We start from the raw sequence: 26,612 nt of genomic DNA, 5'->3' as shown, positions 1-26,612 counted from the left end.
GGAGTGAGGAGCCAGCTGCATGAGGCTGGGGAAGGCCGCTGCCTCAGGGAGTGGCCTGGTGCTGCAGGGGGGGGGGGCATGTTGCAGGGGGTGGCATGGTCCTGCTGCAGGTATGGAGGGGGCGATTCTGCAGCCTGCCGGGGGTGGCCGAGTGCTGCAGGGGGGGGTGCGGGGGTGATGTCCCGGTGGTGGGGGCGATGCTGCAAGGGGGGGCATGTGGCAGGGGGTGGCACGGTCCTGCTGCAGGTATGGGGGGGACGATTCTGCAGCCTACCGGGGGTGGCCCAGTGCTACAGGGGGGGGGAGATGCGCAGGGGGTGTCCCGGTGGTGGGGGTGATGCTGCAGGGGGGGGGGGCATGTTGCAGGGGGTGGCACGGTCCTGCTGCAGGTATGGGGGGGGCGATTCTGTAGCCTACCAGGGGTGGCCCAGTGCTGCAGGGGGGGGTGATGTGCAGGGGGTGTCCCGGTGGTGGGGCGATGCTCAGTGGGGGGCCAGGCGGCAGGCACCTCTCCCACGAGGCTGCTCCTGCCTCGCTCTCACGCTGGCGCGCCGGAAGCTTACCCAGCAGCTGACTTCCGGCGCTTCCAATAGGGAGACTCGGCACTTTTTTTTTTTTTTTTTAAAGTTTAGTTTAACTGGCGCTCGACCGGGCAGCCACTAGTATATTACGAGTATTTGCAATTTGTTTATCTAAGGCTAAGGCTGCGGTCCCAATAACAGCCTGGGCGCACGGCGCGGCGTGCGCTGTGTGTGTAAGCACCGCCCCTCAATGGGGCTGGGCCCAGTACGCACCGTCACGCTGAAGGTGCAGCCGCGCCGGGCTGCAATGTTTTTTCCAACTCAATCAAATTGAGTTCAAACCTTGCTATGGAGGGGTGGCCACGCCCCCACTGGCGGTTCACCCAATGAGGGCGAACCTGCCGCGTGACGTAATGGCCACGCCCCTGCAAATCCCCAACCACGCCCCCTCCCATCGTAAGCTCCCTCTCTCCCGTCAGACCACAGATCGCGGATAGCGCTGTGCACGTGCCGCCCCCCTGCCCGGCGTGCGTGTCACAGACATTACTGGGACTGCAGCCTAAGGCCCCGCTCCCTCAGTCAGCGCGCCCGCACTGCAGACAGGCGGCGCGCTGACAGGCACAGACCGCGATATGCGGTCTGTAGGGAGCCGGGAGCGGGAGGGGAGCGGGAGGGGGGCGGGAGTGGGAGGGGGGGGCGTGGTTTGAGCGGAGGGACCCGCTACTCCCCCCCCCTCCCTTCCTCCCTTCCTCCACGGGCTCAGTCTCGGTCTCCCGGGCTGCAGGAGAGAGCTGCTGTGGGCTGCTGTAAGGTAAGCAGCTCCCGCTCCCTCCCCCTTCCCCCACAAATGCCCTCCTCACACACGCTGATAGACACACACACACACACACACACACACCCTACCTTGTGGAGGAAGCTGTCTGACAGCTCCCGCCCCCGCCCCCGATAGGCTCATCAGCACACCACGTGACGCGTCACCGCTCGGGAACACAATTTTCTTGCATCCCCTGGCGGCTGACGTGTCACAGCACGTTGTGAATCGTGCAGCGAGGGAGAGAGGGTGGGTGACAGAGAAAGGTGGGTGACAGAGAGGGTGGGTGGGTGACACAGAGAGAGAGGGTGGGTGACAGAGAGGGGGTGGGTGACACTGAGAGAGGGGGTGGGTGATAGAGAGGGGGTGGGTGACACGGAAAAGGGTGGGTGATGGAGGGGGTGGGTGACTGACTTTGACTGACTGACTTACTGGGTGACTGACACTTGGGTGGGTGACTATGACTGACTGGGTAGATGGGTGGCTGACTGGGTGGATGGGTGACTTACTGGAGACAAGGGGGGGGCATGGGAGAACAGGGGGGCAGGGTAAACATGGGGGAAGGGGAGACCAGGGGGGCAGGCAGGAGTCGTGAAGTATTGACGCAGTGAAGGCGGGACAAAAAAACAGGAAACACCAAGGAGCTAGTGTGAAGGTGCCCTGCTCAGCTTTGCTCAAACTGCCGATTCTGGTGCATCTGGGATGCCAGTTGGAGCGGGACTGTATTGAAAAATTCTGGTGGTCTTGCGATGGGACCGCCGTTGCATTGGAGCCCTGCTGAGCTCAGCTGAGTGATATCTGAATACCGGAGGAGTTGGAGGTTATCAGGAGCCCCTTTCACCATAGATGTGTATCTTTATTGCTCACATCACGCTGTTTCTGTTGTTCATGTGGCATTCGCACACTATCCGTCCTACAGCAGCTAGCATCCAGTACAGATTGTCTCAACTGAATGTGTTTTTACTTATCATGTGAGTGCAAGTCCTGGTGACTGCTCCAAGTTTAAATAAATACCTTTTATACAGTATCACGCTATTGAGCTGGCGCTTCTTTTCTTTTTTCTTGTAGGTATTTCTGTGATCCGGCTAGATCAGCAAAGAAGCCTTTACCTACTCCATATGGACTGTTCCCTGAACTGGATATTTCATCATCATTATCAATGTTGAGATTGGTTTGATATAAAAAATAATCACTTATAGTGTTATTAGTATTTTCATGGGGCTGAGTGCTTCTGTGCTCTGTGCAATGCAGTGCACAAAGTGGCCAAAGTAAGCCCGGACTTGGAAGTCAGGGTTGGTTCAAAAAATATCTGCGTTCTCCAGCCAGAAGGCCAGGGAGATGCTCAATGCGGAAATAATAAGGGTCTATGCCATACAGTTGTGCAGGTCAATGGTGGTCTAGTGATGCAGGCTCATCACAACCCGAAGGTGCAGTGACCAGTGAACCCCGGAAGGTTTGCCATCCCTGGTGTGAAATGAACTAAAAATGCCCGGGCTTCTCCACTTCTCAGACATTTATGACCATCAAATCAAGTGTATTTCTACAAGATTCATCCTTGGAAAGACAAACCATACACTTGATAATAGCCAAAAGCCAGAGAAGCACCAGACAGCTCTTTTGACCTTTTGGATCTCATCAGTGTGAGGCTGGTTTTTGAGCACATTCACATGTCTTAGACAGGTCTGCAACCCTGCTTTTCGCCATTATCACTTAGCATACAGTGCTTCCCCTGCAGCAAGGGATTCTGGGAAATGACATGCAAATGGGCACACAGTGTTACCTCAAATCCATTTTTACATGGAGCCCTTATAAACTTATGACCGCTGCATTAGGCCGAGTCCATAGATGGACAGGCCGCGCTGAGGCGTGCGGACGCTCCGCGCTGAGCCCCTGCATCCTCAATGAGGATGCCTTGAGAGGGGGCTCACGCGAGCATCCGCAGGCGTGCTGACGAGTTGGAGGTTTCAGCCGAGCGCCAAGCTGTTTTTCAGCGCGCTGTCGGCAGAAAACCTCCAATCACAGCACAGCAGCATCAACGTCACGGCGCCGTGACGTCGGCGCCGTGATATTGACGTCAGTGCGTCGCGGGCGATTGGCCCAGCGACGTCACTGCCCTGCCTCCAACCACCTCCCCCCGGCTCACTTCGCGCACGCTGGCTCGCCTGCAAGTCCGTGCAATCGCGCTGACTGAAGCAGGCGAGTCTCAGCGTTAGCGCGCCTCCGCTCTCCCCACACCTCTATGGCCCGGGCCTTACACAGCTTTTCAGCACAGCCTGGGTCAAGACACAAAGCCAGTAAACTTACTGTGTGTGTGTGTGTGTGTGTGTGTGTGTGTGTGTGTGTGTGTGTGTGTGTGTGTGTGTGTGTGTGTGTGTGTGTGTGTGTGTGTATGTATATATATATAGATATATATATTGTATATAGTAGATGAGGTTGAAAAAAGATGTATGTCCATCGAGTTCAACCTATGCTAAATTTAGTCAACAGATACTTTATCCTATATCTGTACTTACTTATTGATCCAAAGGAAGGCAAACAAAAAAAAAACCGTGTCATATTATCCAATGATTCTCATAAGGGGAAAAATAAATTCCTTCCCGACTCCAAGAATTGGCAATTGGAGTAATCCCTGGATCAACATGTATACTTATTTGGTATATCCCTGTATACCTTTCCTTTCTAAAAAGATGGCCAACCTTTTTTTGAAAAATTATTTGTATCTGCCATCACAGTCTCCATTGGGTAATGAATTCCACATTTTAAGTGCCCTTACTGTAAAAAAAAAAAACCCTTTCGTTTGTTGCTGCTGAAATCTCTTTTCCTCCAACCTAAAGGGATGGCTTTGTACTGCCCTTGGGATGAATAGTTAATTTGAAAGCTCCTTGTACTGTCCCCGAATATATTTGTATATAGTTATCATATCCCCTCTTCGACGCCTATTTTCTAATGTAAATAAATCTAATTTAGCTAGCCTCTCATCATAAATTAGATTGTTCATCCCCTTTATTAATTTGATGGCTCTTCTCTGCACTCTCTCTAACTCCAGAACGTCTTTTCTAAGGAGTGGTGCCAAAATTGTACTCCATATTCATGATGTGGTCTTACTAATGCTTTTTAAAGGAGCATAGTTATGTTTATTTCCCTTCCTTCCATTGCCCGTTTAATGCAAGATAAGATTTGCATGACTTTGGGCACTATTGCTAAGCCTGCTGTCTACAAGCACTCCTAAATCCTTCTCCATCAAGGATTCCACCAATTTATCCCCATTTAATGTGTAAGTCGCCAATTTATTCTTGCATCCCAAATGCATAACCTTACATGTTTCTATATTAAACCTCATCTGCCATTTGCTTGCCCATGTTTCCAGTCTCTCCAAGTCCTTTTGGAGAGAAATTACATCCTGCTCTGATTCTGTTACCTTACACAATTTAGTATCATCAGCAAAGATGGAAACGTTGCTCTCGATGCCAACCTCAAGGTCATTAATAAACAAGTTAAAAAGCAGGGGTCCCAGTACCGATCCCTGAGGTACTCCACTCACGACTTTAGCCCAACCTGAAAAAGTTCCATTAATGACAACCCTCTGTTGTCTATCCTTTAACCAGTTTTCAATCCAAGTGCATATTATTAGTGTCCAAGTTGCTTTATTTTGTACACCAACCTCTTGTGTGGAACCGTATCAAAAGCCTTTGCAAAATCTAATTAGACCACATCAACTGCATTACCCTCGTCTAAATTCCTACTTACCTCCTCAAATAAACAAATAAGGTTAGTTTGTCATGATCTCTCCTTCATAAATCCATGCTGACTATTACTAATGATTTTGTTTTCCATTAGGTATTCCTGAATATTATCCTGTATTAAACCTTCAAGTAGTTTCCCCACTATTCAAGTCAGGCTTACAGGTCTTTAATTCCCCAGTTGTGATCTAACACCCTTTAAAATATAGACACCACATCTGCTTTACGCCAATCTTGTGGTATTGAGCCGGTGGACATGGAGTCCTTGAATATTAAATGTAATGGTTTGGCTATTACTGAACATAACTCCTTGAGAACTCTTGGCTGTATAACATCGGGGCCAGGTGTCTTATTTACTTTCATTTTTTCAAGCCACGTATGAAATTCTTCCTCGGTTAACCAATTGTTCATTAATATGTAGGTTGTGGCTTCCTCTTGTGGCACTACTATTGAAATGAATTCTTCCCTGGTAAACACAGAGTCAAAGAATTTGTTTAATACCTCTGCTTTATCCTTATCTTCAATAATCTGCCTGCCCATCTCACACTGAAAGGGTCCTATGTTTTCTTTTCTCGTTTTTTTGTTATTAAGGTACTTAAAGAACTTTTTAGGGTTGATCTTACTTTCTATTGCAATCCTTTTTTCATCTATCCCTTTTTGCTAATTTGATTGCCCTTTTGCAATTGTTGTAACATTCTTTATAATTCTGATACGATGTCTCCGTCCCTTCTGACTTAAAGAATCTAAACGCCTTCCTCTTCTTCATGTCCATTTCCTCCCCTACCCAGGGCCGCCAACAGAAATCATGGGGCCCAGGACAAATTAAAGGAGCAGTCCCCCCCCCACCGAACCCATAGCGCACCTACCACAATAAAAAAATTAGCGCACAACTTTTACTTAACTGTTTTCTTCTTATTGTAATACGGAAAAAAAACATTACAATGCAATCTGTTTATTTTTATATTTTCAACAAAAGAGAGGTGACTGAGTGCCTGGGTGGGTGAGTGAGTGACTGGGTGGGTGAGTGAGTGACTGGGTAGGTGAGTGACTGGGTGAGTGACAGGGTGAGTGAGTGACTGGGTGAGTGAGTGACTGGGTGACTGGGTGAGTGAGTGATTGGGTGAGTGAGTGACTGGGTGACTGAGTGAGTGAGTGACTTGGTGAATTAGTGACTGGGTGAGTGAGTGAGTGACTGGGTGAGTGAGTGACTGGGTGGGTGAGTAAGTGACTGGGTGGGTGAGTGAGTGACTGGGTGGGTGAGTGAGTGACTGGGTGGGTGAGTGAGTGACTGGGTGAGTGGGTGGGTGACTGGGTGGGTGACTGGGTGGGTGAATGACTGGGTGGGTGAGTGACTGGAGACTGCTAGGTTAGATGTTCTCCACTCTGTGAAGCGGTCTCCAACTGTCAGCTCAGCAGCCAAGTGTATGTGAAGAAAAAGATACCATAGTGCAGACCAATACAATGGTAAAAACTAAACTTTATAATATAAAATGAACACTTACAATAAAAACGATTAATATGTGCATTGTTCACAATCTTATGTGATCAGGGGGAGAAGAGTTAGTTAGCTTCAGGCTCACCCGCCTCTTCCGATGGAATCCGATACGATCAGCCTCTCTCTGCGGTGCTGTGTCTCTGATGGTGGGCTGTGTGATCCAGGCTGTATCTTCCCGTGGGCTGTAGTATTCTCCTTCAGCTGCTGCACATCAGTGCTGCGCTTGGAGCTGCCCTTCGGGTGAATGATCTCGCCTCTCTCGCCGCCGGTACGTCACTTCCGCTTTGTTCCGTCACGTCACTTCCGGGCGCGGCTGACGAAGCATCATTGCGAAACGCGTAGTTCCCTGCCGGAGCCCATTACCTGAAGGACCCAGCCAGCCTGTTGACATCCGGTAAGCCCTCCCCTTCCGGTTCCCGCCATCGGACGCGATCACGGGTTATACACCGGTCGGAGGAGCGCCATCGGACGATCGAGCTGAGGCTGGGCTGTTGCCTAAGCTGTATTGTAAGTGTTTTTCATGTTTGCTGTTTATGCACCTAATAAACTTATTTTTCACCCACTCACCGGTTTTGGCCCTTCCTTCCTTTGAATCGGGCACCCGGGAGAGAAGTCACTTGCAAACCGCCTCCATTAGGAGGAGTAGGCAGTCACCCCCACACCAGAAACTCTATTTTATCTTGTTATAATCTTTTACTAAACTAGCACCACATACCACCTCAAGTAGAAGGAGGAGGAAGCTACTGCTTCCGGCAACATTTAAATACAACGGACACTGCCAAACCAGCATCACTATTTTTAGCCAGACAGTAGGCTGCATAGTACTGCACTAACAGCATCAACCGTCCCTGTTTGGCAGCAGGCTGCGCAGGAGCGCGCCAATCACCTGCCCCCACCGTTCTTACAGCTTTTATTTAACATCCCTCATCCCACCATTAACAACAGAATTCCATTTAAAAACTTTTTAAATTTATGAAGTGGTTTTTATTCAGACCTTTCCATCCAAGCCCGAATTCAGGCTTTTAACCAAGGTATATACATTTTCCCTTCTCCATTATATATATATATATACATATATTTTTTATTTATTTAATTTTTTAATTTTTTATTTTATTTTATTTTTAACAAGATCAATTTTAGACAACCACATTGTATCATTGGTTAAATGTTTTGTCTATTTAAACACTAATCACGTGTCCCCCATTTTTCTCTTTTCATCTTGTGAGCAAAAAAATCCATGCGCTGACCGATCCATCGATTCTACTGCCATTTCAAGAAGATTCCGGGCTTTATCTTCTCTACAGGTCCAGCTGCAAAAACAACAAGGGCAAGTATACACTACCCCTTATTTTGGTTATACATTAAAAATAGGCCATACAACAAGCCTAATAAATAAGGGAGCGCCCCAGCCTCTATTCTTTTCCACTTGATGTATGGCTGGCTACATAATCCAAAGAATAAAGAGACAAGCCCTACTTTGAAATGTGCACTCTCACATGTATCATGAGTAAAGTGAGGGACAGTATAAATAAAGACTAATAATTATAGAATGATATCTCAAACAATTAATAACATCTAACTTTTATTCAATACACGAAAATAATCCAGTCAAACCAGACTTGTTACTGTAAGTCAATGCAGTGGTTCTTAACATACAGGAAGGTAATGCTGTGATCATCACAGGAGACGTTCTTTACCATTGGCATTTCACTGTCACTATCAATGGTTATAATGACAGGGGAAGCGGGTGGAGAACTAGCTGTGGACAGGAAAGCTATGGTCATTGTCATGGCTCAGTGACCTTCCTCTGCGGTTACTGCTTGTAGAACTGGACCCATCACTTTCCCTGGAGCTTTCACTGTTTTGTGACAGTCCTGTTTCTCCAGGACAAGCTCCTGTTTCTACTCGTGGATCTTCTCCTTTCTCCCCTTTGTGTCCACTCTTCTCTGGATTTCTGAAACTCCTTGTTTTTGGTCTGTCCCTGCTGCAATGGCTCCTTTGATTGTTATGGCCCGGATTGCTAGATGAACTTCTTGACTGTGCCCTCCATCATGAAATTTCATAGCTGCTATGCAAGCTTCCTTTTTTTCCTGGCTTCTCTCACGTCCGGGGAAGACACGTGAGAGTCTGAGATGACCGGTCGTTTTCTCTTCTCTTTCTTCTTAGAATAGCCATGTTTGTCAGATGACGTGCTATCCTTATGGCTAGCTTTGAAAGCACACTTATCTTGCGTGAATGAAGCAGGTGGAGATGACCTTCTGTCTTGACTCTTTGCAGCGGTATGCATTTTTATGTCCAACTGCTTTATTGCCCTGTTGATAGAGGGCTCTTCGTCTGAGCTTTCTGAGCTATCCATGGCAGTTGGCGCAGTAGCGGTGGCTTGCTCTAATGTTGAATAGGAAGTCCCTGGTGTCTCATTGTCCCATGGAATATGGCCGAGTCCAAGAGCAAATGAGGGGACATCTGCCTCCCTAACGTCCTCCTCATCAGATGATATGGTGATGATGGATGACTGGGCAGAGCAGTCGTAATTGCTGTGCTGGCCGTCTGCCTCGGTGTCTTCCATCCTTGCAGCAGTATATATGTTTATGTTGACTTGAGTTTTTTCCCTGTTGATAGCTGTGGCTTGATCTAATGTTGAATAGAAAGTTCCTGGTGTATCATTGTCCCATGGAGTCTGGTCGAGTCCAAGAGCAGATGAAAGGACATCTGGCACAATAACATCATCTTCATCAGATGATATGGTGATGATGGATGATTGGGCAGGGCTGTCGCAATTGGCGGGCTCATCGTATGCCTCAATGTTGTAGAGGTAGTGGGCGAAGTTGATTAGCGCTTGAAGGAAGTGATCAGTGTGGTGCACCAGAAAGGTTCTAAGTTTCTCGATGAAGGCTTGGCTCTCCATGTCGTATAGCATTAAATTCATCATGATGATGTCTTGCACGAAGTTGACAGCGGAATCGTCACTGCCAAACACAACCGTTAGCTCCCTCCTCAACCAGGCCATGAGATGGTGAAGGAAGATGGGATTCTGTTGGAAAAACTCAGCAGAGATATCCTGGTAGCATCCTCCATCATGGATGTTTCTTACATGTACTCTGGAGCAATACATAGCCTTTATCTCATCATCAGATGGAGTCTGGCTGAGTCCAAGAGCAGAAGAGAGAACATCTGGCTCCCTAGCTTCTGCCTCATCAGATGATATGATGATGGGCGAGTCTAAGCGGTTTACTTCCATGTATGATGGGGTAAGGCAGTCGTAAATGGCATGCTGGTCATACTCCTTGACGTTGTAGGGGCAGCGGGCAAAGCTGATGAACTCGTGCAGGAAGTGGTCGGTGCAGTACTTCAGAAACGGCCTCAGTTCCTCCACAAAGGCTTGGCTCTCCATGTCATATTGTGTCACATTGCTTATGATGATGTGCTGCACTATGTTGATGAGGGAGCCGTGGATTCCGAACAGGACAATTAGCTCCCGCTTCAGCCAGGGCACGAGGCGGTGAAGTGAGGCAGGATTCCGTCGGATGAACTCAGCGGAGATATCTCTGTACTGGCCTCCACCCTGGATGTTTCTGACTCGTACTCCAGAGTAATACAGAGCCCTCCTGAAGTTGATAAGCTCCTCCTCTTGGATCTCACTCATAAACCGCCCCTCTGCGCTTGCCTGTCTCCTGGAGGTCAGCCTCTGTATCATCTGGTGCAAATCTCTGCCCCTTTGCAGAAATGTCTGATTTGAACGCCCATCAAACAGAATTCTACTGTCCGGAGGCGTGAATGTTGTATGAGGGAATGAGTTTGTCAGGGGATTGACGGGTATGCTGTAGTTACTGGTAAAAGTTGAGCGATACTGAAACCGGTTACCATCTGGTCTGGCAAAGGTACCATTCAAAATGTATTGCTTGTACTCATCATCAGCCTGGATGCTGTGGAAGTTGAAGCGGAAGGGCTGCTTACACAGGGGGCACTCAGCTTTGGTTTTTGCCCACTCTTGAATGCAGTTGAAGCAGAATCTGTGCCGGCATTGGTCCAGGTGGGACACATTATTAAACCTCTCCATGCAAATGGAGCACTTTGAGTCTGGGGACAGAGCCGTTGGCATACTGTGGACCTGTGATGTACCAGCCTGCGGTGCACAGCTGCCATCTACCGTCAATTCTTCAGTTGATGCCATCACCTGTGAAAATAAGTCAAATATAAAACATCCAGTCCTGCCTATTCACTACAAAAAATATTCAGGTTTCTGTATACAATACATGTAGATTTTATTACTGTACAATATAAGTCTGGAGATGCAATTATAGCATTTTTTCCATTTCATTCCATTACAATACATTGCATTGTTTGTGCATCTCACAGTTCTGTGTTATAGTGTTCAGATGTGCTTTCTATTTGGTCTTACAGGAGATTTTTTAGGAACTTTAGGGATCCAGTGTTTCTAAGCTGTCCTTTCTTGTATTGAATACATATTTATCTATTTTTTGTAACCAGAGTGTTTGTTTTGGGACTCTCTCTGTTGCATTTGAATATAGACGTGTGTGTGTAACATGATACAAAAACAAAAAGTAGGTAAATCTTATATTTAAAACAAAAGTGAATATATATATATATATATATATATATATATATATATATATATATATATATATATATATATATATATATATATATATATATATATATATATGTAGAGGTATCAGTACCGTGTTAGCCGAGCTTCAATAATCAAAAAATAAATAGATGATACCGTTCTGTGGCTAATGAAATGCTTTTATTTGTGCGAGCTTTCGAGATACACTGATCTCTTCTTCCGGCTATGTAACAATGAATGAAGCAAGGATAACTTAAAAACAGTGTCTCTTGGAATGTTATCTGTGCTTCTCCTTCCCCCGGTGTGGATGTGTTTTATGGCTAGAGGTGTCAAAGGGTAACTGAAAGCAAGTGAAGAAAGAGTGTGTATGTGTATCAGTGTGAATAAAAATGAATGGAGAGCCCACGGTAAAAACAGTGCTCTACACAAGGTGTGTGTGGAGTGAGAGGGATATAAATGGTGTGGGTGGGTGTGGAAATGTGAGAGTTTGTAGCACAACTAAAAGTGTGTGTGGATACTATGTGGTCCCTATTGGTGTATATGGATGGAAAAATAAGGAGTATTAGTATGTGTGAGAGACAGCTGTGTGTGCATACATATAGCACAGTATGTACAGACATGGCCTTTAGCGCTCATGGGAAGAGAGTTCGCTAGTGTCAGTAATGACTCATAAAATTTCGATCTCTGTTTAGGCCACTGCTAAGTGTCCCGAACAGTTGCATAAATTTGTATTCATGCAACCGTCTCTCTTTCGGGGTTTTAAGATTACCTTTGAGTATGGCAACCCTCAGATCGTTCATCTTATGGCCAGAGTCAGAGAAATGTTCGCCAACAGGACTGTCTCTTGTTCCGCGTGTGATGCTGTGGCGATGCAGGTTCATTCTCTTGTTTAGCCCCTGTCCTGTCTCACCTATGTAGTAGCAGCCCCCTGGGCATTTCATGCACATGATGAGGTACACGACATTGCTGGAGGAACAGGTGAACCCTCCTCTGATTTTGTATTCCCGATTCTTGTGTGGTATTTGTATTGTGTCCGCTGTGTAGAGCATTGCGCAGGTTTTGCATCTTGGGTCCTGGCATGGTTTTGTCCCGCATTCAGTTGTACTGCTGAATACTTTACTCCTCACCATAATATTCTTGAGATTATGGGGTTGTCTGTATGATAATAAGGGTGCTTCAGGGAAGACCTGTTGCAGTCTTGTATCTTCCTGGAGGATGGGTTGTAGTTTCCTGGCGATCTTGCGTAGGTCTCCTAGGTGTGGGTTATATGTGACCACCAAAGGAACCCTGTCGCTTCTGTTTGTATTCAAGGAGATCACTTCTTGGTATTCTGGTGGCTTTGTGAATTTGCTGGTCTACAATTCTGTGGTTATATCCACGGTTTATAAAGTCTGATCTCAAGGCTTTAATCCGCTGGTCTCTGTCTGCTGTGTCGGAGCATATCCGGTTGTATCGTATGGCTTGACTGTAGATGGTTGCATGTTTGGTGTGTGTCGGGTGGAAGCTGTTGTCCCTCAAATAGCTGGCTCTGTCTGTAGGTTTGCGGTATACAGAAGTCTGTAGTTGGTTGTTCTTTATAGTAATGGTGGTGTCTAGAAAATGTACTTCATCCGGGGAATGGGTGAGTTTGAGGTTGATGGTCGGGTGGAAAGTATTGAAGTTGTCATAGAACTGTAATAGGTCCTGTTCGCCAGAGGTCCAAATCAGGAGGATGTCATCGATGTAGCGAAGGTATGTAAGGGGTTTCAAGTGACATGTAAGGGGTTTTAGCAGTGGCCTAAACAGAGATCGAAATTTTATGAGTCATTACTGACACTAGCGAACCCCTTACATACCTTCGCTACATCGATGACATCCTCCTGATTTGGACCTCTGGCGAACAGGACCTCCTACAGTTCTATGACAACTTCAATACTTTCCACCCGACCATCAACCTCAAACTCACCCATTCCCCGGATGAAGTACATTTTCTAGACACCACCATTACTATAAAGAACAACCAACTACAGACTTCTGTATACCGCAAACCTACAGACAGAGCCAGCTATTTGAGGGACAACAGCTTCCACCCGACACACACCAAACATGCAACCATCTACAGTCAAGCCATACGATACAACCGGATATGCTCCGACACAGCAGACAGAGACCAGCGGATTAAAGCCTTGAGATCAGACTTTATAAACCGTGGATATAACCACAGAATTGTAGACCAGCAAATTCACAAAGCCACCAGAATACCAAGAAGTGATCTCCTTGAATACAAACAGAAGGAGACAAGCGACAGGGTTCCTTTGGTGGTCACATATAACCCACACCTAGGAGAACTACGCAAGATCGCCAGGAAACTACAACCCATCCTCCAGGAAGATACAAGACTGCAACAGGTCTTCCCTGAAGCACCCTTATTATCATACAGACAACCCCATAATCTCAAGAATATTATGGTGAGAAGTAAAGTATTCAGCAGTACAACTGAATGCGGGACAAAACCATGCCAGGACCCAAGATGCAAAACCTGCGCAATGCTCTACACAGCGGACACAATACAAATACCACACAAGAATCGGGAATACAAAATCAGAGGAGTGTTCACCTGTTCCTCCAGCAATGTCGTGTACCTCATCATGTGCATGAAATGCCCAGGGGGCTGCTACTACATAGGTGAGACAGGACAGGGGCTAAACAAGAGAATGAACCTGCATCGCCACAGCATCACACGCGGAACAAGAGACAGTCCTGTTGGCGAACATTTCTCTGACTCTGGCCATAAGATGAACGATCTGAGGGTTGCCATACTCAAAGGTAATCTTAAAACCCCGAAAGAGAGACGGTTGCATGAATACAAATTTATGCAACTGTTCGGGACACTTAGCAGTGGCCTAAACAGAGATCGAAATTTTATGAGTCATTACTGACACTAGCGAACTCTCTTCCCATGAGCGCTAAAGGCCATGTCTGTACATACTGTGCTATATGTATGCACACACAGCTGTCTCTCACACATACTAATACTCCTTATTTTTCCATCCATATACACCAATAGGGACCACATAGTATCCACACACACTTTTAGTTGTGCTACAAACTCTCACATTTCCACACCCACCCACACCATTTATATCCCTCTCACTCCACACACACCTTGTGTAGAGCACTGTTTATACTGTGGGCTCTCCATTCATTTTTATTCACACTGATACACAAACACACTCTTTCTTCACTTGCTTTCAGTTACCCTTTGACACCTCTAGCCATAAAACACATCCACACCGGGGGAAGGACAAGCACAGATAACATTCCAAGAGACACTGTTTTTAAGTTATCCTTGCTTCATTCATTGTTACATCGCCGGAAGAAGAGATCAGTGTATCTCGAAAGCTCGCACAAATAAAAGCATTTCGTTAGCCACAGAACGGTATCATCTATTTATTTTTTGATTATATATATATATATATATATATATATATATATATATATATATATATATATACTGTTTATAAATCAAAAACACCATATCACTCAATTTACTTTCATATAGACTTTTCTTATATCAACTAGTTTAATGTAAAGCTAATTAGGAAGGATGAACATTTAAACACTGATGTATTTGAAACCAACAGTCAGGAATAAATTGTATGAAATGTACGTTAAAGCCAATTGTTACCAATCTGTTTAGATTGTAAAAGACTGCTACGTTTGATTCCCATTTACTCTAGATTGATTTATTCATAAGGGTCAACAGAGAAAACATGATGCAAGACAAATACACAAGGTACAATCTAAGGTTAGGCAGCAATTTATATATATATATATATATATATATATATATATATATACATTTTGATACTCTTTTGGATGCTAGAGTGCTATTGGGGGATTCTTTTTTCTGTGTTGGTCTTCATATATATATATATAGACCAACACAGAAAAAAGAATCCACCATTAGCACTCTAGCATCCAAAAGAGTATCAAAATGTATTAACCACAAATAGACATACATAAATTAAAAAAGGAACGCTGGTGTCCTACCTGCTGTAAAATGGTTCTTAAACCCCTTAAAGAGAGAAATAACAAGCTGAAATGGGCTGTTACTACATTTAAATTAATCTAAAAGGAGAGCTTGTGACTGAACTATGATGTGGAAACATATAGTGAAATGCTGGTGCTATATGCTAAGTGGATGAATAACTGTACCAATAAGTAATAAGAATGTAGAGGCAAACCAATGTTTGCCTCTAAAGACTCAGACAGGCAGGACAGTAACTGCTGAGATTACAATCCCTTTTGTGGGTCAGTGTGTGCATGACAGCAATATAATGCAGTAGGTGAAACAAGTATGATTTGGCACACACAGAGGTTGACTCATAAACAGATGATATACAACACAGTCAAGTACTTGGTGCAGTTATTCATCCACTTAGCATATAGCACCAGCATTTCACTATATGTTTCCACATCATAGTTCAGTCACAAGCTCTCCTTTTAGATTAATTTAAATTTACTAACAGCCCATTTCATTTTGTTATTTCTCTCTTTAAGGGGTTTAAGCACCATTTTACAGCAGGTAGGACACCATCGTTCCTTTTTTAATTTATATATGTCTATTTGTGATTAATACATTTTGATACTCTTTGTATGCTAGAGTGCTATTGGGGGATTCATTTGTCTGTGTTGGTCTTCATATTATTCCCATCCCCAGCACCGCCAGTGGTGTTATGATTTATACCTTATTTAACTGGTTTTAGCACAGTTTATTCATATAGGTCTGTTGCAGGCTTTTCTGTGATATATATATATATATATATATATATATATATATATATATATATATATATATATATATATATACTGTATATCAAAAATTAATAGACAATACCATTCTGTGGCAAACTAAATACTTTTATTTGTGCGAGCTTTTGAGATACACTGAACTCTTCTTCCGGCGATGTTACAATGAATGAAGCCCAAAAAATTGTTTTAACTTTAAAACAGTGCATCCTGGAATGTGATCTGTGATTGAAGTCTATCCCTCCCCCTGTGCAGTATGCGTTTTATGACTTAAGGTGTTAAATGGTCCCTGAATGTTAGTGATTATATATAGAATAGATGATACAGTTCTGTGACTAACGAAATGTTTTTATTTGTTCGAGCTTTCGAGATACACTGATCTCTTCTTCCGGCGATGTTACATTGAATAAAGCAGGCAAGGTTTTTACTTAAAAACAGTGTCACTTGGAATGTTATCTGTGACCAGAGCCTATCCCTCCCCCCTGTGTAGCATGCGATTTATGACTTGAGGTGTTAAATTGTTCCTAAATGTTAGTGATGTAAGAATGTGTGTGTCTGTGTGTGTATGTATGTAAATAAAAGCATTTCGTTAGCCACACATCGGTATCATCTATTCATTCTTGATTATTAAAGCTCGGCCAACACGATACAGGTACATACATATATATATATACATAGACCATACGATACCCGTTGCAACACGACATCAAGGGACAGCACGCAGGTAAGTAAATCATGAATTTTCTATATTTGATAGAAGACACAAAAACCGACGTTTCGGTCCCCCAGCGGGACCTTTCTCACCACCTTGAGAAAGGTCCCACTGGGGGACCGAAACGTCGGTTTTTGTGTCTTCTATCAAATATAGAAAATTTATGATTTACTTACCTGCGTGCTGTCCCTTGATGTCGTGTTGCAACCGGTATCGTATGGTCTGTTATTGCTTTATGGGATAAGCACCAAAACGTATTTACTTGCATATGGTGTGCTGGCTGTGCATTGGATTCTTTACATATATATATATATATATATATATATATATATATATATATATATATATATATATATATATATATATATAAAATAAAAAGATCACTTGTGAGCACATTCACATGTCTATGGCAGGTCTGCAACCCTGCCTTTCACCATTATCCCCAGCATACAGTGCTTCCACTGCAGCAATGGATTCTGGGAAATGATATGCAAATGAGCACACCGCGTCACCTTTTGCCTAAAAAAACATTTTTACATGGAGCCCATATAAGCTAATGCTCGTTGTTAACACAGCTTTAAAGCACAGCATGGGAATCAGATGCAAAGCCAGAGAAACCACTGACAGACATGTTTCAACCTTAATGAGAATCATCAGTGTGAGGTTGGTTGTAATGCTGGCTTTGCAATTTTCAAGGTTTTGGCTGCCTAAGACATGTGAATATGCTCACAAGTGATCTTTTTATTTGCTATATGCAATACGGTGGAGGCTTCTTGTTGCCCTTTTCACCCACCATAACTTAAAACATGATGATATATATATATAAAAATCTAGTCGCCGAACAAAAAATCTACTCGCCAACACTTGTGCTGCTTGGGCCAATAGGAGCTCGCCACGATGTTAAATCCACTCGCCCGGGGCGTGCAAATGTATAGGTTTGTCGAACACTGTATATATATATATATATATGTAGCCCTCTTACCCCCACCCTAAGTGAGATTGAGGTGGGTAGGTGTATCTGACTACTATCTGACTACTTATCAGTGTGGTGCTGTACCTGTTTGGCAACCAGGAGGGTTGAGCTTCCGCCACATGAAACCAGATGAGGGATCCCAACGTGGTGAGAGTGTGCCCTCACCAGAACAACCATACAGTAAATACACACAATGTGAATAAACAGTATTTACTGAGCATGAACGATAACTTCAATGAAACTCTCTTTGCATAATATCAATACATCATATGAATAACATTGCATCACCCTGGATGCATACCATCCCCTCAGCCCACATGTCCATTATCACATCACCCTCAGTCCCTTTGATAATAATGTGCTTGGGCACTTTATCATTTGAGTATCCACAACAATAACGAGAGTGTGAGTGTGAGGGATAGCACTTCCCTGTGTTGGGGCCCGTTGGTGCACTTAATATATACTACCTCCCTGATCAGTCCTGATCAGGAAAATCCTTTGTAATCAGAAACTCCACAACTTGGTCCCACGCCACGTTGCGCTGCTCCTTGCAGAAATGATTACACCCTCTTACTCCTCCAGGGAGGGATCTCCAGTCGGAATGATCCTTTACCACAGTCTCTGCTATGGAGTCAGGCACTCTTCCTGCTACACGCTGTACTGACAGTCAGGCACTGTCATGCAGCATTCCTCTTTCTCTCTGAGTATGGTGGAGTCCCTGTCTTAAGGCAGTCCCTATAACATACAGTTATTCCTCTACAGTGTCTCAGGGGACTAACTGGGCCCTGGGGCTATACCTCTAGCCTAGTCCCTGCATGCAGAAGATCTCTTGCTGTAGATTCTGTCTGATCCCAGACTCTGGCAGCTCACCACATGCAACTGGCACTGGTGATATAACACATACTGTATAACTTAGAAAGCAACCCCCCCCCTTCTTCCTATGAGGGGCCTTTCACTGACACAGTCAAAGCCCACTACTCTGCTTGCACTGCACACAACACTGTTGCAACTAGCTATCCTGCTCAGCTAAAGTGACAGCCTCCCTATCTGGGTCTGTCCCTATCTGCAGCAGCTCAATGGTGACACAGGGCTATCTGTGGTCTTGGGAGGGTCTCTGGCCTAGTGCATGCGTCCCTGACCCTGCACACCTACCTCCTCCCCTGTCTTATTCCCCACCCTGATTCACTTCCTTCCTGCCAGCTTTCTAATATCCCTAACTAGATCATCCCCTTTACAGGAGAATCCCTCAGCCCTATTGGCTAAGCTCAAGCACCTGACTGCCTGATGCTATGCCTCTTGAGCAGTGTAGTTCCCCAGAAGGCTCCTGCCTATGGAGACCGCATGGCCTCCTCTGTAATGGCCACATACCTTTTCCTGTCTGAGCCTGCGCTATCCTAATGGCTGCCGCGCCACTTCCCTGCGCATGCGCAACCTCTAGAGGACCTTCCTGCCTCTCTACCTTCTCCTGCGCTTGCTCTGCCACCTCTAAGATGGCCGCCGTACTCGTGCGCACCTGCGCAAGCATTCTCGCACACGTGGTCAACTCCAACATGGCGGCTCCAGCCCGGATGACGGCGCCAACCAGTGGAGAACCACCGGAGCCTCCCTGCGCCTCCTGCTGCTGGCTAAATCACCTCGCTGCCCTAGCTAGTCCTGCGGCACCTGCGTTTACGCCAGGGGGAGCGCTGGGAAGCATAACATAGCCGGGGTCCCGCGCTGGTAAGGGGACCAGGGCTATATATATATATATATATGTAACGCGTATTCCCCCCCAATCGCAGATATGGTGTGGGTGCGGAGAACCTACGGTGTTACCAGGTGTGGTGCGTATACCTGTCAGGCTCACAGGAGGGCTGAGCCACCGCTAGTGAGAGCCTGGGGAGAATCCTCTGGAACGTTTCTTGGTTTCAGCGCCTCCACCTATGTAGGATTCTATGGTAATGTAGAATGACCCTAACATAGGAACCCACCCAGAAACCACATACACCAGTATTATGGATAACAGGTTTACTGAATGAATAAATGATAACTCTTACATAACAATTATAACACCACCATTATAACATCCCCACATGGTGCCCACAGCCCAACCCCTTTGTCCCGTGGTCAGCGCTGCCACTATGTGTTAAGAGAATGTTAAGCTTTGTTGGTGCACTTATAAAGGAGTACCTGCCGAGTGCTCCTGCACTCGGGCCTGCAAGGAACTTCACAAAGGATCTGTCATTCTGGGATCCCATCAGATCTGGTCCGGTGAATCCTTGCTTGGGGTCCGCCAGGGGCGATCCCACCCTGAAGATAGTCTTTCTCTCTGGGCATAGACTTGCGCCCAGACCTCTTCACTGGAACCGCAGCATCCGCTGTGTTCCTATCTATCACTGGCACTACATAACACGGTCCCTAACCTAGGGCCTGTCCCTGTAGCACCACAAACTGGGGAGTGAGGACCTACCTGGGACCTAAGGGGTTAACTGGCCTATCTCGCCCCCCCCCCAGCTCTTCCCGGTCCTGACTCTAACTAACTAGTACCTGCAGTAACGCACTGCCACTTACTTGGTCCATGCAGCAACCGTGCTGCACAAGTACTGTGCCTGCCTGTCAGACCTCACAGCACTGACAGCCGTGACTCTGACAAGACAGCACTCACTAAGGGCAGAGTCCCTAACTGGGGCCGTCCCTATCAATTACCCACTAACCTGGTGGGGAGTTGGGGCCTACCTGGGATGTAGGTACCTATCTGGGTGCAAGAGCTGCACTCGCTCCCTGCACCCTTCCTTCCCTCACAGCTCCCCAGCTCCAACTGACAAAAACCCTGTCTGCACACAACATTGTTGCAACTCTGCAGCATGAGAATCTGCCAGCTCTATTGGCTTCAATGCTGCCTGTGACAAGGGTGAAAGTGCAGTCCTGAGAGGCTGCTGGGAATTGTAGTTCTTGGTACAGCTCTTTTCTATGGGGACCGCGTGCGCAAACTTTACTGCGCATGGGCGAAGCTCGCGCTACAACCAAGAGGGCGGTGCCCGCCGGGAGAAGTTGACATCCCCTTCCCCCACTGCCACAGGGGTAAGGCAGGGGGCAAAGGAAGATCAGGGGAACCGGGGGTGACCCCCTTACACACATATACATATATATATATATATATATATATATATATATATATATATATATATATATATATATATATATAGTAAATAGTCACTAGCACTCCTGTACAATTTAGCAGACTGGTGCATGTCCCATACAAGTAATAGAGATATACTGTACATTACCAATGTGGCAAGGAGGAGATAGCACTCAGATGAAGGGTAACCAAACTTATGTATTAAACATAGCATGAAACGTTGGATTTTCGGGCTATGTTTAATAGATACGATTGGTTACCCTTAATCTGAGTGCTGTCTCCTCCTTGCCACATTGGTAATGTATACATATATATATATATATATATATATATATATATATATATATATATATATATATATGTATACATTACCAATGTGGCAACTGCGCATGGGCGAAGCTCGCGCCACAACCAAGAGGGCGGTGCCCGCCGGGAGAATTTGCCATCCCCTTCCCCCACTGCCACAGGGGTAAGGCAGGGGGCAAAGGAAGATCAGGGGAACCGGGGGTGACCCCCTTACACACATATACATATATATATATATATATATATATATATATATATATATACATATATATATATATTCCACATTTGTATGGCCAATCCCTTCACCAGCTGCATGCTCCTTACATGGAGAAGTGCACCGATTATATATTTGTTTTACATTTTCTGTTAGGCCGATTTTAATCCTTAGCAGCACGCTCCTAGAGGGCACCACTATTAGGGTGTAATTAATATATTTAGCCAATCACCTGCAACTGCTTATTAGGCAGCTTGTGGGAGGCCAGCCCCTCCTTCTTCTAGGTATATAATTCCCCAGCAAGGTCCCTGTATTTCACTATTCACTTTACTTGCAGACATGTGAGTATCTTCACTGATACATACCAGTTTTTAACTACACTATGTTATATAAGCATATGCTTGGATATATTAACCCATTCTGGGTTTATTTCACATAACATTAGTATGCATTTAGCGTAGGGACCTGATATAGAGACTTACCTTGACGTGCTTAGCAGGCTTGGCATTATTTGATCAAAGGATGTAAACCAGAAGTCTCCTTTATCATATAGATTTTTACAACATATATATATTCCCCATTTATTGCTATCCCAAAGGGAGAAGTGCAGGGATTCACTGTCTGTTTTATATATATATATATATATATATATATATATATATATATATATATATATATATATATATATATATATATATATATATATACATATACATATACATATACATATACATTTTTAGTTATGGTGGATGAAAAGGGCAAAAAACCCTCCACCGTTACCATTTAGCCAATGTGTGAATGGATATTCCAGGCAAAAGGTGACACATTGTGTGCTCATTTGCATGTCATTTCCCAGAATCCCTTGTTGCAGTGGGAGCACCGTGTGTGTGTGTGTGTGTGTGTGTGTGTGTGTGTGTGTGTGTGTGTGTGTGTGTGTGTGTGTGTGTGTGTGTGTGTGTGTGTGTGTGTGTGTGTGTGTGTGTGTGTGTGTGTGTGTTAGTTGAATGTTACAAATGGTGGATCAGGAATTGTGTGGCTATAAACTAAAACAGGAACAAACTATTAAATATAATAGTGCCTACACATCGTGTCTACTTAACCCCATCAATGAGGAAGTGGGGTTAATGTCAACTTCTCGCAGCAAGGAGCTCATTACATTTTAAATTGTATGTATTTTATGTTTTGTTCTTGTCTTTTCCCCCACATTGTACTGCGCTGCAGTATATGTTGGTGCCATGTACATAAAAGGTAATGTTAATAACAATAATAATGGAATGGGGATTTATGTATTAGTTTTTACATACTGACAATGTTAATGTGAATGATTGCCTGCAGTTTAAGATAGTCACTAGGTGGCTTTCATAATTACTATGCTCAAACGATATATTATAGAAAGGAAGGCAACAAAAATATGATCATATGAATGATTCATATATTTAGAAAACAATAACCCCATTCTACACTTATTAACTAGTAGGGCACACCCATAGAGGATGTTTTAGTCACAGTGATCCTGCATTATCTGAGAGAATATTCTCCATTTATATTTCTGATTACACTGTGACAGATACATTGACATATATCCTATATAAACGCTCTTAAAATGCCATCAAAACGAAATGATTAAATACATTTTGACCTGGCATAGAAATATTACTAGTTTATCATTCCATATAATAAAATAACAATTCCAGTTATTTGTAGTCTAGACTAGAGCCTCTTTACTACAGTACTTACTGCTGCCTTCAAGAGACTGTAATGCCATCTAGGATGGAGCTGAGTGACATCACAATGGTAGGCATGGAAAAGGGCACAGCACATTATTTACATACACACACAGATATGCGTCCTCTTCTCTCCCTCTCCTCTCCCTCCTGCTTTCATGCACCTCAACTCCTCTCTCTCCCATGATGAACCTCTTCTAATTTCCACCATCGGAGTGATGGGGAGCACGTTCTGCATGTTGATCTCATGTTCATTACAAATTAATTGCCCTACACCATGTTTATGTAGCATTAAAAGAATAATGATGTTATCGTTTATTTTGCATTGATCAATGAATACTGTATTTCACTTTAATAATATCTCTATCCATGAGCCACATCGTTTCATTATAAGCCACAGTAATGTTCTAAAACATGGAATAAAAATGTTGCTCAATACAAGTCATACAGATATTTGCTGTCCTATAGATGTGTAAGGAACTTCTAGACAATTTGGTCAGAGCAGCGATATCTATGCCCACATTAAGACAAACACTGCTCACCGAGAAAAAGAATGGTATGTATCCATGCTTACAATACATTGCACATACTGCAATTCTGTCATCAAAGGAACATTTTACATCACCCACGATCAGGAAAGACAAGGGACACTACAGTGTCTAGGTATTCCCCAGTGGGAATGTATCATATCTGGATCAACACTATTTTGCCAGTTGTAAAATCGACGTTTTGTTAAAATGGCTCTATATACAAAAAGTACTACAGTACATTTATACCGTCCCCCAGGTGTAACGCACGTCAATCGTTTTACAAAATGTGAAAAAACTTCATCCAGAAATGAACTATAAAAACACTTAGTATATAGTGTTACGCAACTTTCCACTTCATGACAACATACCGTGTCACGCAAGTTACCGCCCCTCCATGATGACATCAATCTTAAATAATATATTACAACATACTAGTCTTCCTGTTAAAAACATAAAATAAACAAAAGTAATGATCAAAGGAAACTAATCCTATCAAATACAAAGTATCATCATAATATCAATTATATTTAAAGCACAATGAGAAAAATACAGGCATAATTACTCTTTCAGCATACTATATATAATCAGTTTTAGACTTAATACAATAGAATTAATTTAATCTTGAACAAGAGAAAACTTAAAAGCATAGAAGCAAATAACTATCTTAATCAGACATAACATGCCCCATTTGAATATCAGAATAGAAGAGACAAAAAGAGAAGAGGAAATAAAGGGGAAAAGAGAAATAATAAAAATAATTATAATAATAATAATAATAATAATAATAATAATAAATTAAATTATATATGTGATGGCAGGGGGTAGCCGGCCTTCATTAATAAAGTTGACGCCTGGCTGGCTGCCCCTGAAACCGTATGTAAAGGGTTGAGAGGGTCAGCTCTTGGGTCTCATATTGTACATTACCGTGTTGCCCTGTAATTCTGTTCCCCTTATACTGTCCCCCATAGGGTTATAAGCTAGGAACCGTGTGTGTGGATTTAAATATGTAAGCCCAGTGGGCCAGTTAATGCATTCTGTACTGTATTTCCTTTGAATCATGGGTCCCTGGCAGCTACCTACAGTAGCACCATAAGCCAGGGACCAGGTATCATTGCATGTAAAAGTTAAAGTGACCCCAGCTTTTCCACATTTCATGTCCCCTTTGTCCCAGAGTCCTGAAACTTAAGGAGTAAAAGTTTTAGGTGTGATATTTGGTTGAAAATGTATTCATTTTGTTTGCAGGAGTTCGGGGGCCGAGTTACTGGAAGTCACCCTAATTCTCCCTGGCGTGCAGGCATTATTTGTGGATACGTGAGGAGAATTACTCTGGGGCTAAACAGTGTCACCCAGACTCTTAGTTTTCAAGCACAGGTATCCCCAATGCAGGTCCCACACATATATAAGGTTCCCCAAGGTTTATACTGTATTAAAGTATGGTTTATTGTGTTTTATACATAAAGCCAGTGTTTTGCCCCAAAAACTCCAATATCTTTAACTGTGCATGCAATGTCTTGTACCCTGCATACCCTGTTCACTTATGTAACTATGTTTTTGTAACCTTCCGGCAGCTATTTATTTTTTGGGGCCTTTCCTCTGTCAGTCCTGTTAGTACAGGCAGTGGAAAGGTTAATTCCTTCAGTTGGCCTGTATGTGTATTTCAGCCTTGAATATTGTATAAGTATTCAAGGCAGGCTTAGCAACTCTGAGGCTGTCAATCTAAGGGGTGGATATTGATTGGAACGCCCCTGCTGTGTGTGGGCCAATCTGTATCCGGCTCTGGCTTGTAATGAGTCAGAGTTAGAGACACTCCCCAAGGAAGTTCAAGGAATATAACACAGAGCTGCAGGGAGTTGCAGCCTTATTCTGGGGACAAAACAGATGTGACAAGTGAATGCAAGTTATTACCCAACACACATTAACTCCTCGTGTCCCACGCATGATTGCAGGGGCTGCTAGCTGGGTGTGACCTCTTTATTCAGGCCTAGCATATCCCTACATCATGACACCTCCCCTACTCAAAATGTGCCCTTTAGGCCAGCTACCTCACACGGGGACTGGGTCAGTGGGGCAGCTTTTGAGGATTCACGTTCAGAGGGGTTATCTTGCCGGGACAGTCCATCTGCGTTGCCATGCTCGCTGCCCTTTTTGTGCTGGATGGTCAAGTCGAATCATTGCAGGGCAAGACTCCAGCGGAGCAGTTTGGCATTCTCCCCTGACACCATCTGCAACCAACTCAATGGGTTATGGTCCGTTATAACAATAAATTCGTCGGCCATATAGGTATGGCTGGAGCTTGCGCAGAGCCCATACAATCACCAGACACTACTTTTCAATTTTGGCATAGGCCACTTCTCTGGGAAACAGCTTGCGACTTAGGTATACCACCAGGTGTTCATTGCCCCCCTCCCCTACTTGGCTGAGTACAGCACTGATGCCATAGTCAGAGGCATCGGTCTGCACCAAGAACTGTTTGGTATAGTCAGGAGCCACCAAGATAGGGGCACTGACCAGCGCAGCCTTTAGAGCCTGAAATGCAATTTCACAGGCGGGAGACCAGACTACCAGCACAGGCTGTCGCTTCTTGGTTAAGTCAGTCAAGAGTTTGGCCACAGCGCTGCACTGTGGGACAAACTTTCTGTAGTAACCTGCGGTGCCCAGGAAAGCCATAACTTGCTTCTTAGTTTTGGGGACAGGCCACTAGTCTATAGCTTCCACTTTGGCTGGCTCTGGCTTAAGATGCCCTCCACTCACCCTGTTCCCCAGGTAAAGAACTTCAGCCATTCCTACTAAGCACTTGGTGGGTTTTAAAGTGAGACCCGCTTCTCTGATCCTGGCTGGCACCGCAGCTACATGCACTAAATGGGATTCCCAGGAATTACTAAACACAGCAATGTCGTCTAGATAGGCCCTTGCATAACCCTGCACCCTTCCAGTAAACGGCTGACCAGGCGTTGGAAGGTAGCTGGGGCATTCTTCATCCCAAATGGCATCACCAAAAATTCATAGAGGCCACTCGGGGTAATGAAGGCCGACTTCTCCCAAGCCTCCAGGGTCAGTGGGATCTGCCAGTAACCTTTACTGAGATCCAT

The 26,612-nt window shown here is 44.5% G+C and overlaps 1 protein-coding gene across 1 annotated transcript; it reads right to left on the bottom strand.

Annotated features, from left to right (window-relative positions):
• Positions 1 to 8,635: 8,635 nt before the first annotated feature.
• On the bottom strand, positions 8,636 to 26,190 carry LOC142492715 (E3 ubiquitin-protein ligase Topors-like). The gene is made up of 3 exons (XM_075595660.1): positions 25,936 to 26,190; positions 9,800 to 10,741; positions 8,636 to 9,106 (listed from the first exon to the last, which is right to left on the bottom strand). Exons 1-3 carry the CDS (start codon positions 26,188 to 26,190, stop codon positions 8,636 to 8,638), a joined length of 1,668 nt encoding a protein of 555 aa, XP_075451775.1.
• Between the last annotated feature and the right edge of the window lie 422 nt (positions 26,191 to 26,612).

The sequence above is a fragment of the Ascaphus truei genome, chromosome 1, assembly GCF_040206685.1.
Source record: "Ascaphus truei isolate aAscTru1 chromosome 1, aAscTru1.hap1, whole genome shotgun sequence".
Taxonomy (NCBI): Eukaryota; Metazoa; Chordata; class Amphibia; order Anura; family Ascaphidae; genus Ascaphus; species Ascaphus truei.
Note: the sequence above shows the minus strand (reverse complement) of the source record. Positions and strands in the feature narration are given on the sequence as shown.

Excerpts from the sequence above, each read along its gene's own strand:
- LOC142492715 (XM_075595660.1), bottom strand. The coding sequence starts at position 26,190 with ATGGCTTTCCTGGGCACCGCAGGTTACTACAGAAAGTTTGTCCCACAG. Across the intron at positions 10,742-25,935 it reads TCAGTGCTGTACTCAGCCAA|GTGATGGCATCAACTGAAGA; the intron begins GTAGGGGAGGGG and ends TTATTTTCACAG. Across the intron at positions 9,107-9,799 it reads TTACCCCATCATACATGGAA|CACAGCAATTACGACTGCTC; the intron begins GTAAACCGCTTA and ends GCAGACGGCCAG.